General features: G+C 39.9%; 2 protein-coding genes across 2 annotated transcripts; one reads left to right on the plus strand and one right to left on the minus strand.

The window, feature by feature from the left end:
- Positions 1-1162: 1162 nt before the first annotated feature.
- On the minus strand, positions 1163-5738 carry nudt19 (nudix (nucleoside diphosphate linked moiety X)-type motif 19). The gene is made up of 3 exons (XM_046054951.1): positions 4890-5738; positions 2385-2592; positions 1163-1753 (listed from the first exon to the last, which is right to left on the minus strand). The coding sequence occupies exons 1-3, from the start codon at positions 5655-5657 to the stop codon at positions 1545-1547; spliced, it is 1185 nt and encodes a 394-aa protein (XP_045910907.1). The 5' UTR covers positions 5658-5738; the 3' UTR covers positions 1163-1544.
- A 6146-nt stretch (positions 5739-11884) lies between these two features.
- On the plus strand, positions 11885-17532 carry LOC123973865 (b(0,+)-type amino acid transporter 1-like). Its single transcript, XM_046054220.1, has 4 exons — positions 11885-11985; positions 13077-13199; positions 14543-14690; positions 16883-17532. The coding sequence occupies exons 2-4, from the start codon at positions 13083-13085 to the stop codon at positions 17320-17322; spliced, it is 705 nt and encodes a 234-aa protein (XP_045910176.1). The 5' UTR covers positions 11885-11985; positions 13077-13082; the 3' UTR covers positions 17323-17532.
- Positions 17533-17780: the final 248 nt, after the last annotated feature.

A 17780-nucleotide genomic window follows, 5' to 3' on the forward strand; every position in this document is an offset into this window, starting at 1 on the left:
GGGGGGGGGGGGGGGGGGGGGGGGGGGGGGGGGGGGGGGGGGTCGCACCCCTAGACCCCCACAGCAGATTTGCCCCCACCCCCAATGTCAACTCCATGGCTACCACCTTATGCAGCACGAACCATATGCTGAACTCTTTCCCCTTCTCTTCCACCCCCAACCCTCTGACCCCCCCTTTTTTCTGCACCATTATATCATAGGATATCTTACATTTTGCATTACCAAATACCAAACGTGTTTACCTCTCTACTGAACCTGGTTTTGCTGCTGTTTTTGTATATAGCAATGTTGCACTATTTTTTATATCATACAGAAAGTTTCTCTTTGCTGTCTGGTTTTAAGTACTTCGTTTTTATTCTAAATTTAGTTGTTTGTGCATTTTATTTATTTTACCGTGGGTTGGTTAGTGAGAAACGCCAGTCCGGTACATGTGGAGAAATTGACAATAAAGCTGACTTGGACTTTGATAATGTAATAATAAGCACAAATCACCAAAAAGCAGTTTGAGACAGCATCAGTGAAAAGACCAAATTAATAATGAATAAATTGATCCATTTAATAATAAATGAATTTATAAATGGCAGACACAGGGTACAACCTATGACAGAGATCATTTCTTATGAGTTATCAATTTGCCATGAAGGACACCTCTGTGAGCAGGGAAGACACCCAAAGGAGAAAGGGTGGAAGCCCTACAGTGCATCCACCACTGACATATGCACTCCTACTGGGAGGGACCACCACACACACACACACACACACACACACACACACACACACACACACACACACACACACACACACACACACACACACACACACACACACACACACACACACACACACACACACACACACACACACACACACACACACACACACACACACACACACACACACACACACACACACACACACACACGAGGAGGCAAAATTAATCCGTGCGAGGTCCACGTAGAGTTCAACACTGGTGAACTTTTACAGTATAACAAGATGTCTGGGTTGTGCTGACCTTTGTGGGGAGGAAACGGCAGAGAGACAAAAATGGAGGAATTGTAGTAGTTTTGAGACAGGAGTCAATGATACAAATACATCTATTGACTAAACTGAATTTCCTGTCCTGTTAGCTGGCTCGTAGCAGCAGAGAGCTTAATGTTCCCTCTTCATCTTGCACATTTTTATTTAAGTTACTGGAGAACAAAATGCAAAAAAGGAGAGAGACAATGGAGATACCCTCCGGAAGGTATTGTGATTGACTGGCGGTTATCTTGCCAGCTACAACAGCTCACTAACTAGCTCTGCGAGTAGTCACCACACGTGTCTGCCTCCTTACTATGTCACATGAATAGAACAGAGCCATTTTAAGTGTTATTAGTAACACCTGTGCTTTTCCTACCATGACAAGTCAAAATATCTGCTGTGAAAAAGGCCCATTTGATATTTCCATAAGCAGTGCTTCAGACCGCTGCTTTCAATAATAATGGTACAAAAATTATATGCATTGCAGAGCAGTTTTAGGGCTCGTACAATGTGTAGGCTCAAAGTCAAGGCTTGCTTTCTGAGTCATGTGGGAAGGCTTGCTCTACAACAGGGAGCAGATGATTGTACTTGGGCGTGATGGTGACCTGTAGAGTTGCAGTGTATGGATCTGAGATCACAATGCGGTTCAGTCCAGAATCATCCTGAGGATCCTCCAGCTGAGTGTCGGTGCTCGAATCCCCCTCAGCCTCTCCTGAAGGGTACAGTTTGTCACCTGGAAAGAGTAGACAAACAAATGGTTAATCTATCATAAGAATTCATGTTACCATTTCACAGTAATCACCAACATTATCTTCGTAAAGTAGTGGGTAAAAGAACAAAGGGAAGAAGAAGCTTTAGCTTAATTAAAGATACATGACTGAGACGGCCAGGACCCTGAACCCAACCACAACATAAAAATGCAAGATAAAAAATTAATTAATCAGTTAGCTGGGCTTTCTGGAGCCAGGAACAATGCTTACATAATGTAGTGTAGCCTACTGCTATTTCTTTGCAAAAAATAATTAAATAGAAAGACTAATGTGTTCCATAGATTCAAGAAAGTCGAATGAATTGAGAATTTGTACCAATACTACATTGGTAAGGCCAGTCATGTTTGCCTTCAATGTGCAACCTGTATTAAAAGCGGTGACTGACATTGTAGAAAGTGTAGAGTGTGTGTAGGTTTCAGCCCCCTCATATAGAATGTTGCTTCACATTCATGAGCCATCTTATAAAGCTGCACTAAATACATAATTAAGTGCAACCATACCAGCAGTATAATATCATTTAGTGCAGCCAAACATCCATTTGCTATGCTTCAACACTCGTTTGGATGTGGATTACATGAAATAGGCAATCAGCACCTGGCAGCAGTGAAATGTAGTGTTCGTCTTTTAAGACAACAACAGGCAGCCACTGTTCGCAGCCCTCTGTGGCACGCTGGCTGGAGAAATTGTGGAGGTCATTCAGCAAAGGGAAGCGGCACATGCGGCTGAGCTCATAGAGCTGTGGGGAGGCGATCCACAACTTCCGTTCCTGGTAGCTCTGTAGGACCTCTGAGGGGGTGGACCACTGAAACACACAGCGAGAGGTAGTGTTTAACAACTGTACAAGTGTCTATGAAGATTCTCAGTCATCCAGGTCTGGATGGTTTGAAAGAGGTGTCAAGGAAGCCATCTACACCAGGGTCGAGAAGCCGTCATTGAACAGGGGAGGGGGTCTACGCCACCACTTATCCCCCACTTACAATGCTGTCCTTTCATCACTTCCAAGGACACTCAACAAACGTAACCTATTGGCCTCAGGTGAGGATACCAACGATGGTCGTTCAGTCTTGGCCACAGGTAGTCTTAACGACTGTAACGACTGTCGTCACAGCAACAAGGAACACTAACGAACCAGCGGTATCGATGACCCGGGATAACGACCCCACTGAGGTTAAATAGCTGAGTTTCCCTGCCAGTCAGTCAGAACTGAAGAAGTCCTTTGGATGAGGGACGAAACGTCTTCCAGTATCTTCAACCAAGTCCAGTTGCCCTTGATTTTAACCTTCGTTGGATAACTGTACAAGTGTGTTTCACATTACGATTCATCATAGTTTGATAATCATGGAGCAAGACTGAGTAATTTTGGAAACTCATTATCAGTCTCATTTCAAGGACTTGCTGAATTATGTTTTGAACTATTATTCCCAAGCATAAGCTGTAACACCAGCTGTCTCAGTCTAATCTGTCCTCTTACCACTAGACAGCTGGTAACCAGAGCAGAACAACTGCTTTTGAGTCTCCTCAATTGACCCTTCACTAAGCCACGCCCCCCTTAGTTACGGTTGCTAAGTCCGACAAGCTGTTGGACCTGACAGCCTTTTATCACGGCGCTGCCACTGTTTATTACAACACTCTCCGGAGAAATATTGTCTAATTTTTGGAAAGAAACGATCTCAGAAAGAAGCAGGAACAGTGTTTGACCATATCTTGGAAAAATACTGCAAAAGAAAGCTTGAAAACAACTTGTTTTACATTAGAGTCAATGGAGCGCGGCCATGAAAGTGGCAGACTTCAGTTAGAGCGAGTCCTATACTGCGCTGTGATTGGCCACCCGCATGTTCGGGGCGTTGCTTAGCGAAGGGTCAATTGTATAGGTAGGTAGGTACATTTGTCACAATATAACAGGTTATATAATGAAATTGAGTTTTGTAACTCCATTCTGCTACATAGAAGACCATATACATTAATACTGCATCAATTATAAAAATGGTAAACAGAAATAAACTATATTCAGTGGAGCAGTGCTGAGGATGAATTAGAGTTTAAGAGTCTGATAACTTGGGGGAAAAAGCTGCTCTGCAGTCTGGTTGTATGGCAGCAGAAACTTCTATATCTCTTCCCAGAAGGCAGCAGGGTGAACATGCTGTGGCTGGGTGGGTACTGTCCTTTTGTTTCCTTTGGCCTCTGCATAGGCACCTCATCTCACCGATATCACTGATGCTTGGCAGATGGTTACCAATGATCTTCTGAGCAGTTTTAATCAATTATTATCAATCAATTATTAGGATGACTACTGCAACTAAAAAAATATATTCATAATTGATTAATCTGCCAATTATGTCAATCCATTGATAAATTATCCATTGTTTGGCATCCACCATTGTGTCCCTGAGCAAGACACTTAACCCCTAGTTGCTCCAGAGGTATTTTGTAGGAAAAGAGACTGAAAAAATTTTACTCATGCATATTTGTTGAAAAACAATTTTGTCATAATTGTTCTGAATGTTCTTCCTGAGATTTGTGAAGTGATCCACTTTTTGGCATCCAGTGTTTGTTCTGACCATAAAGAATATTTAAAACCATCTGGTTTCTTCAACTTTCACCCCGGAGCAAAAATCAGCCTTTCAACTTGAAAGAAATAATGATTTGACATTTATCGTGACAGTCATCGATATCGACTGATGAGACATTTTTTACATGTTGACATGTTTTATTGCATTGTCAGTGCTCTCTAGTGGACAATCTATGTAATGGAAGCACTGTGTGCATTCCTAAACCCATACCACCATCCCATTTATGTATGCCAAAAAAGGATTTATGCTGTCTCACTATCACACAAGACTGCCAGAGAGCAGAAAATCCACACAACTGATGCTGGGACCAGAGACTGTTGAGCACATGCTAGAAAAAGAAATGACATCATTAGAATAGTTATGATTCATTTTCTGCTGACTGATTAATCAACATTTTGTTTCAGCCTTAATGATATTATTCGAGCCTGTACACTTTCACTCATTTTATTCTTTGGAATACAATTTTTTTATTTCCCCTATTGTATGAACATGACTTGATATAAATGTATTCATATTATAAAGTCATTACCTGAAAGCGCACGATTTCCTTCTCGTCTTGAAGTGTGTGCGGGATCTCCTGCAGGCAGCAGATGAAGAAAACTGTGTCAAACCTCGTCACACCGTATCGGGCTGTGGGAGTCAGCCAGTTGCCCCACTCATGTAAAGCCCAGATGTTAGGCAACACCTCCAACTCCCTGCACATCCTGACGAAGTTGGAGGGGTTTTGGTTTACTAGAGCCCTCCACTTTGCGAGTTCACTACTGCACAGCTCGTTAACTTTGTAATGCAGCACTTGATCAGTGGCACACCTGTCCTCTATGCTCTTTAACAAACTTCTCTCCTCCAGTTTAGACACGACCAGGAGCACACCGGACTCCTCAAACGTCTCCCTCAAGGCGGTGATGCGGAAGGCGACCTCCCCCGGGATAGGAGAGCCCAGTTTTAGTCGGTCTGTGGCGAAGATTGGAGGTCTAGTCTCCGCAGGCTGTTTGACACTACTCAAACCAAAATTGGGCGAGTTCCTGAAAGATTTGAAAATGTCCAGCCATTCACTGGAAAAGTCCGAGGAGTCCACCATGCCGCCGGGAAACACGTACGCATTGGGCATGAATCCACTTTTACTGCTTCGTTTAAGCAGTAAAACGTCGTAATCAAAGCAGGACTTGTGGGGCAGGTGTGACCGTCCAAGGCTGCTGCCCAGCGGTGTCCTTGACGGTACAGTGTGCGTGCCGAGCCTCTGGCCCGCGGCTAAAATAAGTGTTGCCGCCTCCTTCCAGTGCTTCAGAGCCGCGTTCATACTGCCAGCGAGCTTTCGTAATTTTCACTCCACGCTTCTGAAAGTCACGGTCCCTCGCTGCCCAGCTGCATTTGTTTGGGTGGAAGTGACGTAATTGAGGAATGACAAGAGCACATCTGCAGCGAGCTGCTATCGCCACCTACAGGAGTAGCATGTAGCTGCAGTACCGGAGGCTGCAGGTTCAGGACCGCAATCCTAGGGCCGGAACTGCAATTCCAGAATACGCTTAGGAGACATGTCCCCCCCACATTTCAAAATCGATGTTTAGTCCCCCTCACTTTTTTCAGGTGATTTCGGAGTTCGCTTATAGCCGGTGCGGTTTGAGTGACTAGTCAATCAATCACACACTCTGTATCAAACATGATTAAACGGTTGAAAAGCTGACAAAAAACATGTAGCCTAAAGTTAGGCCTCTCGAAAAAGTCAGACACCACACAAAGGTGGTGCTGAAAACTCAAGGGAGAAAAAGAGGCCTGCAGCAGGGTGGGTAGTTAGACTTGTTACAAGTAACGAAAAGTTGCAAAATGAATAAATAAAATAAACAAAGTCATTGGCACATTTTCATGATCCTTTTTTAAAACTGTACTTTTACTATTTACTCTAGAATTTTCTTTAGGCCAGTAATCTACTTTTAATTGCGCTACATTTTGATTGATACCTTCATAATTTAACCAGTCTGTAGGCCTAATATGCATCTGGCTACATTAACCGAAATGAGCTGTCATCAGGCTGTGTGCGCGCAGTTACGCAGAAGAGCCCTGCCGTCGGGTGCTTGTCACAGTCACAGATGCAAACATTTAGAAAATCAGGCAAGTGTCTTTTCATTTTAAGGCTTTATTGTTCTACAAATACGACTGAAATCCAGTGAGCGCACACCATGGCACTGCTGGCCGTGTTGGAAAGGAGCCTGCATCGCTCTTTAACAAGCCGGTAAAAAATACTTTCACTTTCCATTAACGGCGCAGTTAAAGCGTATTCACTCAATGCAGAGCAAAGGTAGACTTCACACTGTAACATCTAAGACAGATGATCACCGGATTGATTCTGATACATTAACAGTATCCTGTTGTTGAAAAGAGCATCGCTTTATTTTGACTGACTGTTTCGTTCACATTGGTTACAGTTTGTTTTATAGCGATGAGTCCATTAAACAAAATGTCGCCGGTGAAACTAATTTTTCAGCTACCAGCTGTTATTTATTCAGGAAGCAATCATTTTTTAGATGCACCGAGAGAGAAAATATGGTGGATAAAACAGTCCTGTTGGGCTTTACGCATGACGCTCAGGTTCCTCTGTATGCAGGTTTACCTGCTTCAACAACGAGCTGCTCCGTGTTACTGCCACAATCATTCTTGGCGTTGTAAAGATTATTTAGTTGCTTTAGGAATAATCAGATTATTTTGGCTACTTGTACTACTGCAAAGCAAGTGGTTTGGTTGGCTGCATGTTCATAATAAAATATACAGGCAACAACAGTGGCTAGGAAGCAAGCTGATATTTTAAAGTGATCTTATGAATAAGTTCATGGAAATTAAAAAGGTAAATAATTGTATTAAACAGAAATAGTTAAATTAATCAACAAGCACAGCAAATTGCATTCCCTAGAAATAACCATGTTGCTGAGCTGTTTCTAACCTGATGAACAGCAGATTAAATATATTATTAAATATATATTACTTTTACTTGAGTAGGTTTGTAATTCTTTTCTTTTACTTGATTGAATTTTTATGGGAGTAATTGGACTTTTTCTTCAGTAAAGATTTTGAGTAGCTACCCGACGCTGGCCAGCGGCACCAGTACTAGTGCTGACATGGTGAACATGAGACAGACAGCAGAGATGAGGTCAATAGCAGCACTTTAGGAGAGTTAGAGAGGAGTTTTGAAATTGTATTTTAAAGGCTCATTTAGTTATGTACTGAACTTGCATAAAGGTCTCTAAAGTCCCAGAGGCCCCGACAAATGCTTTGTCAGGAGGGTGGGCTGACCAGGGACAAACTCCTGGGCCATTTGTTTGCCTTTGTCCTTGACCTTAAAACCCTGTCCTGAGGTGTACATGTGTCTCTGCTACATGTCCATAAACTATTTAAAAGTAGTCAAAATTGTTACATAGAGATGAGCATCCTACTAGACATACTGTATATTCTAATATTTACATAGTAAAAGATTTTGTTAGGCCATTGCCATGTCTTCAGAGTTTGCATTGAAGACAGTTCTGTGTTCACAAACATTTGTTGCAGGGAGAGTCAGGGCCAAGTGAGACACAGGAAATATCACAGACAGCTCACAGGTGTAACATCAGGATAACTGAATACAATTGTACTGTGGCTAGCTACATTAACTGGCAGCTGTTCCATGGTTTTTATTGTATGTAGTCGGTTTTGTTCAAGTTATATTAAACTGCACCGAGTTTTCATAATCTCCCCTCTCCAGTCTGTTCTCCATCTTCTGTCACTGCAAATACCCTCTTTGAGCCACACTAATAAGTACATTCTGTTTTCAAAAGTCATTAGAAATGAGCATTTAAGTACTTTATTAAAAACAAAATCAGGGGGGTATGCACCCGAACCCCCCTAGCCCTTCTGCGTCCCCCCCATGTTCAAAGTCGCTCCTACACCCTTGAATTCCAGGACTCTTGTTTACTTTGATACTGCCAGCCTCACAGCCTACGTGCTAGCAGACAGGGTTAATCTCCTTCGTGTTGCTGTTTATTACCACCACCACTCCACTAGATGGCGCCGTCGCAAAAGAACTAGGGTCCTAGAACTGCGGTCCCAGGATTGCAGGGGTCCTGAAACTGCAGCCTCCAGCACTGCAGCTTCATACTATTGACCTACAGAGCTGCAGAGAGACTGCTTCTTCCTCTTTAGTGTTTATTTGCGGTTGGACAAGAAATTATGCAGGAAAAATTTTTAACTGTAAGGCCAGTAAATTGCCAACAGCAATAGCTGCAGAGATGCAGCTGGCCCCTAAAGAGCCTCTCTTTAATTCGTCTAGCTTTCTTTCAGTGTGCAGGCTATTTCATGGAACTGGTGCATTTTCATTTATTTTAACTCAATATATTCCAAATCTAATAATTGGTATGTTTTGAACAACATGTTGGATGAATCAGGAAGCCAAGAAATCCCAACAGCTATTGATTTAACAGAAAATTGAATGACATTGATCAATACATCTGTTTAACTCCTGGTTCCTTTTTTTCTCTTTTGCACATTACTTCTTGCGGGTCGCTGCTTACAGCTCTTAGTATGGTAGACTATATCACCCCTGCCCCTCAACAACACCCCACCACCACCACTTGCTCATATAGACTGACATCATGTCAGCATTGGGAAGTACCAAAATGCAATGGAAAAAACAAATACATTATTCATTTGATTTGTTTCTGTCTGAAATGTTTCCCCATAATCATTTCGGTGTAAATTTTGCTGTGGACAAAATTAATTCAATTTTTCATTCAACACTCTAAATCGTCTAAATCTATCATAAAGACAATCATGCCCTAGTACAGCCAGGCACATGTTGTAAAACAATGAAAGAGATGACCCCCTGGACACATCACATACATTTACCCAGTACCTGATAAACCAGAACATTAATTACATAACTGTGTTTGGAGATGGTACTCATGGAATTCCCATTACATTTACTTCCGTTTGCATTTAATGCTAACAAAACATAATGAGACTACAAACATTTCATATGATTTCAGCAGTACTTGCAGAAGAAGTGATCATGTAAAAATATAAGAAATATAAGAATATAAGAAATAAAAAGAAAAATTAATAAAAAAATCCCAATGCCCCTGTGAAGTGAGGCGGTGCTTCCCAACCTGACTCTCTTCATCTGGTCAACTAATCATCTCCCAGTAAATTGGGCTCTGTGTTTCACACTCCACCTCAAACTGATGTGTGGCAAGCATTCTTGTTCAAAATGGCTGCCATATATGACATTCTACACATTAGTGGATGTTTGGCCTATTTATAATAAAATATGTATTAATGTGGACATGATGCCTTTTTTATTCTTTATCATCAAATATTTTTTATTACATGTTCATAAGATGTCCCTTAAAGTTTCAATCATTTGAAGTTTGTCATTTTGCATGATGTAATCAATGATGTATGTAATGATGAACCATTGGTGTGGGAGACCTGGGTTCGATTCCCACTGTGAGACATCCACCATTGGATGTCCCTGAGCAAGACTCTTAACCCCTAGTTGCTCCAGAGGCTGACATGTATAGCGATTGTAAGTCGCTTTGGATAAAAGCGTCATTAAATGAGTAAATGTAATCCAATCCAAACTCTGTTGCTGTAACTAATTAAAATTTTACACATTTTAACTCAAACTCTCACTTCAGCATTATGTATGTTGGACATTTCAGTGATGGCGAATAGTCTCTGTGTTAAAAGGTTCTGAATATGTTTCATACACAGATACAGTCTACAAATCTGTTAACCTGGAATGTCACAATAAAGTGAATAAATACACTCTATCTGACAAACTATGTTCTAATTTTCAAGGAATATTTCCTCCCTCAGTTAGTTGATATGCAGCACTGAAAGTACACAGGCTCCCCAAGAATGAATTTGTTGCCGTAAATGCCTTTAGTCAGATCCTAAGCCCCAGTGAACGTGCCTGAAAACTTCCACTCTGTTATTGGTCAGAAGTTCTTGGTCTCAGGGTTAATGAGTTCATATGCCAATGTGTTCTTGTGTTAGCAGATTACCATGTGCAGGCAAGGCTGTCTGTCTGTGGCAACTGTGTTTGCGGCAACTGCTCAAATTCTCTTACAGGCTTCATAAAAATATGTCCATTGTTTTGCAGCGCCTCGGAAGCTGCAGCCACCAGAAGAAGTCAGTGTTACAAATCAATGGTGGATTAGACAGTAAAACGTCCAGATTGTTGTCATTTGACTATTTGTATATGTCCTATATAATTTTGTTGAGGATGTCATCTTTGAGATCAAACACAGAAATTGAATCCTAATGCTCCAATTAGACTTACATTATTCACACACTTATTCACTTTTACAGTATTATAAATAGTGTAAATAAATAGTGTACTGTTATTATACAGAACATATATATTGTAATTTTTGTTTATCACTGAGAATGTTATCATACTACACCCTGCACATCCATCAAAGGCTGAATTATTGAAGTTGCTCCTACTTTTGTTTTTACATGTTAAGAAACTTAAAGCATGCCTTGCAGTCACATCACAGTTTGTACTCAAAAGCCATATATGTGCTAGTAAATAAACCACAGATCTGCACACTTCAGTGTATACCTTTTTTCTTCTCATATTTAGCTCAACCATTTCTCATTTCAAAGGATATAATGGTGTCCAATGGTCTCGAAAAAATAAACAGAAAGGAGAACATTACAGATTATGCAAGTTCTCTGACAGAGAGAGACCTTTGGAGAAAAGAGAGGAGAAGGATCTGCAGAGTAGAAAGGGAATGTAACACACAAACACACACATACACACATGCAGGGGTGTCACATATCCTTATCAAAGAAGCATTGTGAAGGAAGTCAGGCTAGGTAAGGTCAGAGAGGAGGAAGTGATTCAGAGATTTCTGTTGAAATTTGAAACTTTCTCCAAAAGTGTCGACAGTGTGAATAAAAATCAGAGAAAAACCCAATAGAACAATACACAGCTGAAATGTTTTGTATTGGACTAGTCGCACCTAACTTTGTGAGTCCTTGCAGCATCTTCATGGGATCGGCGGACAGAGCGACAGAGATTTGTCTCAAAATACAATTAATAATTATGTAATTATAAAATGTGTACATTCTCACATGCTCTTGTTACTGCAACTTGCCACAACAGCTAAGTATAAGCTGCAGTCATATTCTTACTTTATTCTTATTATAAATTACTGTTTCAGTCAGACAATGTATATTTTATAGTTTGTTGAAATGACACACACAAATATATAATTATATATCAAAAACATAATATAGTTCAAACACTGAAATCTAAAGAAAAAACAAGAGATGAAAATTCCATGTTCTTTTACAAGCAGGTAAACACATTGAGCTATAACCAATGGATTTCATTAACTCAGAAACTGAACTATGGTGGGCACACTTTACCCACCTCCCTTTCGTCCAGGGCTGTCCAAGATGTCCAATCAGAACCGGGAACCTCCCACTGGAGGAGTGTGCTCAGTCACAAGGAGCCACAGGTTTTCATTTGTATTACACATTCCTGCTTAACTTGGCTCAGTATCATTTGTGGGTCTATACCTGGGCTTGAAAACAGCCACATTCAGGGTTCATGGAGCATCACTGAGGTGGTTTTCATCTGAGTCAGTCATGTAAGTGAAACATTGAAATACTAATTCATTTATTTATTATCATGTATCAAGTAATACCTTAACAAAGTCGTTGTCAAATTCAAAGATGATCCTTACATTCAAGACATTTTGTCATTATTATATATTTAGTAAACAAGAAAGTTCTCATGTTTGTTAGGCATTCACGGAAGTAAATTAAGTTAAGTTAATCATTACAGGAGTGTGAAATGCATGTGCATGTAGGTAAGTGTATTGAGAAAGGTCTTAGTGACTGAAAGGTCAACTTTTTAAATATATCAGTGCAGCAATGTTAAGTGTGTGCGGAAACTTACATTTTTTCCTATGTAAGTGTGGACAAACACAACATTTTGAGAGCATCATTGGTGTGGAAAAAAAAAACAATTTCACTACTCTTACAAACCCATTTTCAACCACTCCTGTCCTGGAAACACACCATTAGTCTGCATATTTTAGTACTAACATACCACAGAAAATTCTTGACATGTACTCAGACTGGCTGAGACATCACACAAGTAAAAAAAATAGCCTCATGGTAGCCCCTTGTGCAGAAATTTGGACAGTGGTGTCGTTGTATTAGGGGTAAAACACTAAATCCGAATCCAGAAGTTCAGCTGATTTTCTGTAGATGAAGTCTCTCCAAAAGACTAAACCTGTCAAGCCTGTCTTTAACTGCTCCACTGACTATGCTGTAAGAGATCACTCAGTGTAGGTAGGTTTGTGGTTCAGAACCACTGTGCCACAGTGAAATAGTTATCAACTAGAAACGAAACACTGTGCAGACTCAAAGTCAGAATTTTTGCAGTATCCAGATCAGTGCCTTTTTTACAGTAATACAGTAAGTAAGATCACAGGATTAACAAGGCAAATACATTTGGTTTTAAGTGGATTTTCACTTGTTTTGTTTGTGTGAGCCTCATTGTTTAGCTAGATGAGAGAAATTGTACTGCCTGTAGTAGGGGACAGTGTTTCCCTGTAAACCCCATCATACCTTATCATAAAGACTGGTTTAGGTAACTTAACTATGCAACACAGACCAATGCATCTTGTCTTGTGTAAGATGCATTCATTTTTGTTTTCTCATGCACTAGCAGACTGAAATGGATAAAGGCAGCATCAGGAAGAGGAAGGAGTCGCAGAATGGCTCCACCAGCCACAGCGTGGACTGTCAGACCGCAGGCAAGCAGCCTGTGAAGGCTACTGTGCTTCAAAAAGATGTGAGTGTGTACTTATCTGGCTTTGAATGTGTGTGTGTCTGTTCCTGGGAACAAGTCTCATTAGATGTTCACACCGTAGGATCCCACCATTTGTACCTTTTTGCCTTAATGGGAGTGGAAACTGAGTACCAGGCAGTACCACAACAACCGTCTCTACTTATTAACTCCACAATGATCTACTCAGTGGTGCTGTCCAGGCCCCCTAAGCTCCCTAAGCCCTAAAGCTGAAAGGGTTTCACTGGTTAAATTAGGGTTATTATGATCATTTTTCTAAACAATGAATAATTAGAACCTAATTTCCCCTCACTCTACTCTAATAAGTAGCCTATTCAAGGTGACTGTAATGCTTATGGCTTATAATGCATGTGTTGTTTCTTATATTGTAATGTGATAGTGCATTATTTTGTTCACGAGGGGGTGCTTATGGTTCATTGCTGTATCATGGGGCGCTCGTGGTTCATTGTTGCAGAATAGGATGCTCTTTATTTATTGTTGTAGTATGTGCAGAAAAAACGCGAGATTGTGAGAGTGCAAGGGAGATAGTTGCGGTAGCCGAGAAAGAACCATGTATGCATGTGTGGAAAAAGAGTCCATCGTGTTAAAATCCATGACATGTATGCATTGCCTATGGGGGTTGAATCTGGATTCCTCCCAAACATCGATTCCACTTAACAATTGGAAAAACTCACATGATGGTGGTTATTAAGTTTTTGTGTGCTCAGATAATGGGCTTACATTTTGAAACAAACCTAGGATGTTAACATAAACACTAACCAGCCACTTGATTAGGTACACAGCCTATCTGAGTAATGTTGCTGAACTTGTCCATCCCCTAATGGCCAAAGTGTACCCATCTTCTGATTGCTACTTCCAGCTGGATAATGCACCATGTCACAAAGATCAAAATGGTTTCTTGAACATGAAAATTAGTTCACTGTGCTCAGATTGCCTCCACAGTCCCCAGATAGCAACCTGGTACTAGCGAGAGGTACCTAATAAGGTGGCGGTGTATATACTTTAAGCTGTATTAAGTAATTTAAGATACTATTGCTTGGTAGTGTTTGTAACATTGTACACAGAGCAAAGACAGGATCCTGTCCAAGTTGTGTTTCAGTCACCTGACACTAGTGTCTAATATTCACTCGCCTTTTAGCTTTGGTGTAGTGGATACTTTATCACAATGCAAATCCCAGAATGTTTAAACACTATTGACATCTAACGGCACAGAACAAAACATGAAAAAAATGCGTGAAACAACAATTTCAATGAAGACAGTGTTCAAGAAAGTTCAAATATGACCACTGAAGTGACACCTCTGACATTTTTTCTTCATGTGTGCTCAGGTTGGTCTGTTTAGTGGCATCTGTTTGATTGTGGGAACAATGATAGGCTCGGGCATCTTCATTTCTCCTAAGGCTGTCCTGCTGTACTCTGGAGCTGTGGGACCCTGCCTCCTCATCTGGGCTGCCTGTGGCGTGTTAGCCACTCTGGGTGAGAACGGCATACCAAACCAATAACATCCTTTTAATAAACTTTTAATGTCTTTTTCTATATTTTGATTTTTGTCTCTGAATAACAGACTCGCTCTGAGATTCACAGAGCACTGTACATAATACAAAACACACAGACACAAAAACAACAGATCTTATGATGTAATACGCATTCATTTTTGTAATCTTTGAGGTCAGTGGTGTTATTGTATTGGGGTAAAATATTCTTTCCCCCATATTTATTTAAATGATGGTGGACAAAGCATAAGAAAACCCTTGGGTAGGACGTCAGCGATTTGAGTTCTTGGTGTTTTTAAGGCCCAGTTAGCTATTTAAGAAAATTCATCAAATTCATCACAAACATACTGTTAAGCGGGAAACACAATTTTCCAGTGTGGAGGACCCCAGACATAATGACTTGTAAGTGTAATTGTTGTGTCAACACAACTCTTGAATTATTACACTGAAATTTAACAAAAACACTGAATTTGAATTTTTATCGCGGAAAAAAGCATTCATTAACAGGTCCTCTATGCTTTGAGCGAAGTACCACATTGAGCAGAATCACTGAATCAAAGTGCACACAGAGAAACTGACACAAACCACAACCAAATTAATTGCTTTGTAAGGAGAGTGTGATTGCTGCTGTAATTCAGTAACACTTGAACTGTTGAATTAGTGTGTTTTTGTATTTAACAACAATAGACTTTGTCTTGGTGGTGAACGTAGTAAATGTTCATGTACATTGGCAGCATATAGGGTTGGTTTGCAAGCAGTGTAATCATTAAATATAATTTTATTTCACCATCGTCTTCAGGTCGTTATAGTCTTGTCACACTTCCCAGGGAAAACACTGGACCAGATCTTAAGAATAACAAAATGTCTCTCCTACAAAATTGACTTGTTTGAAGTATTTTTGTCAGGGGTGCGCTGAGTGCAGGTTGAGGACTGAGGTGTGGACCCAAATGCAGACCATAAGGAGAAGAGGTTGCAGTTGAAAAATATTTATTAACACAAAAAACTTACTTAAGCAGGCACAAGGCAAAAGTCCAATCAAAAGTAATTCAAACTGAAACCGTAGGGAAAAATCCAAAAGATACAAAGAACAAGGCATGGTGGAACACTCAACATAGACAATGCAAGGACATGACAAAGACTGAAGACACAAGCAAGCATATATACACACACACACAGGAATTAACGAGCAGGGTGGGAGCAACACAGGTGAAGGGGATCCGGACTAATTAGGCACAGTTAACAGGGCAGAAAGAAACAGATCATGAAACCAGAACGGAATAAAGAGTGAACCAAAATAACCAACAACTCAAACAGACACAGATCCATGAACCAAAGTACAAAAACAAAGGCAGAGATAAGCTAATCATAAGACAATACACTAACAACAGGAACAAAGCTAGACAAGAACACCAGGCAGAGAAGATTACCAAAATAAAACAGGAAGTAAAGTTCAAAATAATAAACTAGAATACAAAACTCCAAATCATGACAATATCAAATAAAGACAGGAAAAAACAACAGCACATCCTAACAATTTTGTTTCTAAAGTCATATATTTTCTTTAATTACTTTATCTCAATTCAAATTCAAATTAGCTTTATTTGCATGAATGTGTGACAACAATATTGCATACAACCTAAGAACAATCAACCCCATACATTTCATTAAACAAGTAATTAAAGCGTAAAGTTATCAAAGTGTGTTTGTATAAACTAAAAAGTAGAAATATTAAAAATTAAAATAAAATAAATACACACACAGTAAGCGTGTGTGTGTGTGTGTGTGTGTTAAAAAAAATAAAAATTTATTAAAAATAAAATAAATAAACAAAACAGTAAGCGTGTGTGTGTGTGTATTTCCTTTTCGATAAAAAATAAAAACATTTCATATAAATTATTACCATTAATAATAACTTTATTCGTATCATTTTGGTTGCATTATTATACTTTATTTTAGAGTAAAGTTATTAACATGGATTTAAGATTTAAAATATGACTGGCTGTGACTTTGAGGGTGTTTGGCAGAGAGTTTGTTTAAACCCAGTGTTTGTTGGTAGGAGAAAGTTCTGAACCTTTCTTGTATTTTCTACCTAAAGCAATTCTGAAAGTCTCCCCATGACTTTGTTTTACATCTGTCATCTTCTTTCTGTCTCCATCTGTATGTGTGGCTACACAGGGGCACTGTGCTATGCTGAGCTTGGCACCATGATCACCAAATCGGGAGGAGAGTATTCGTATTTAATGGAGGCGTTTGGCTCCCTTGTAGCCTACCTTTACTCCTGGACCACTGTCATGGTGCTGAAGCCCTCCTCCTTTGCCATCATCACACTGAGCTTTGCAGAATATGCCTCCACTCCTTTCTACCCTGGCTGTACTCCTCCCCTTGTCGTTACTAAGTGTCTGTCAGCAGCAGCTATATGTAAGTTTTACTTTAGTGGGTACTGTTGGAGAACTATCAAGAGACAGCCAGATTTTAAAAGCATTCAACTGAAAAAATCCCAACCCCTCCCTTCATGCCTTCCTCAAAACCCATTCCACAAAAACACATTTTCATGTGTGTGTGCACAGGCAGAGTGCGCACAGGTAAGCAAACAGGTAGGCCTGCCAATCGTTTAGTTCAGAATAAATTAAATGATTGGCTGTGCTTATTACAGTCCTGCGACAGCAACAGATATCAGATTTTTTTCACTGTTGCGTCAGAGCGTTTAATTTGTTGATTGCAGGATGCAATGAGAATTTTGACAAATATAACAAAAATGCCTCTTAAATTAATAGCTACCCTAGCTTTAATCCTTGTGACTTAATGGTTACAAGCAGTTAATTACACATAGGGTCTAAATAGTAGCCATTGTAGAAATTATAATAATAATATAATAATAATCCTTATTTGTAGAGCACTTTTCAAAAACAAGTTACAAAGTGCTTTAACAAGTGTAAAGAATAATACAAAAAAAAAAACAAGATAAGAGCATGAAAAATTAATATAAAATTAGTAAAATACAATAAAATAAAAGGGATAAAATAAAGTCAAATAAGATCGGGAAAGGCTGTCCTATAAAAGTATGTTTTAAGAA

This window comes from Micropterus dolomieu, linkage group LG07, assembly GCF_021292245.1.
Source record: "Micropterus dolomieu isolate WLL.071019.BEF.003 ecotype Adirondacks linkage group LG07, ASM2129224v1, whole genome shotgun sequence".
NCBI classification, from domain to species: Eukaryota; Metazoa; Chordata; class Actinopteri; order Centrarchiformes; family Centrarchidae; genus Micropterus; species Micropterus dolomieu.

Bases quoted from the DNA above. Each gene is read 5' to 3' on its own strand.
- nudt19 (XM_046054951.1), bottom strand. From the start codon at position 5,657: ATGAACGCGGCTCTGAAGCACTGGAAGGAGGCGGCAACACTTATTTTA. The intron at 2,593-4,889 runs GTAATGACTTTA...TGTGTGTTTCAG, and splicing joins AGGAAATCGTGCGCTTTCAG to TGGTCCACCCCCTCAGAGGT. The intron at 1,754-2,384 runs GTGCTGATTGCC...TACTCTTTCCAG, and splicing joins CTACATTTCACTGCTGCCAG to GTGACAAACTGTACCCTTCA.
- LOC123973865 (XM_046054220.1), top strand. From the start codon at position 13,083: ATGGATAAAGGCAGCATCAGGAAGAGGAAGGAGTCGCAGAATGGCTCC. The intron at 13,200-14,542 runs GTGAGTGTGTAC...ATGTGTGCTCAG, and splicing joins CTACTGTGCTTCAAAAAGAT to GTTGGTCTGTTTAGTGGCAT. The intron at 14,691-16,882 runs GTGAGAACGGCA...GTGGCTACACAG, and splicing joins TGGCGTGTTAGCCACTCTGG to GGGCACTGTGCTATGCTGAG.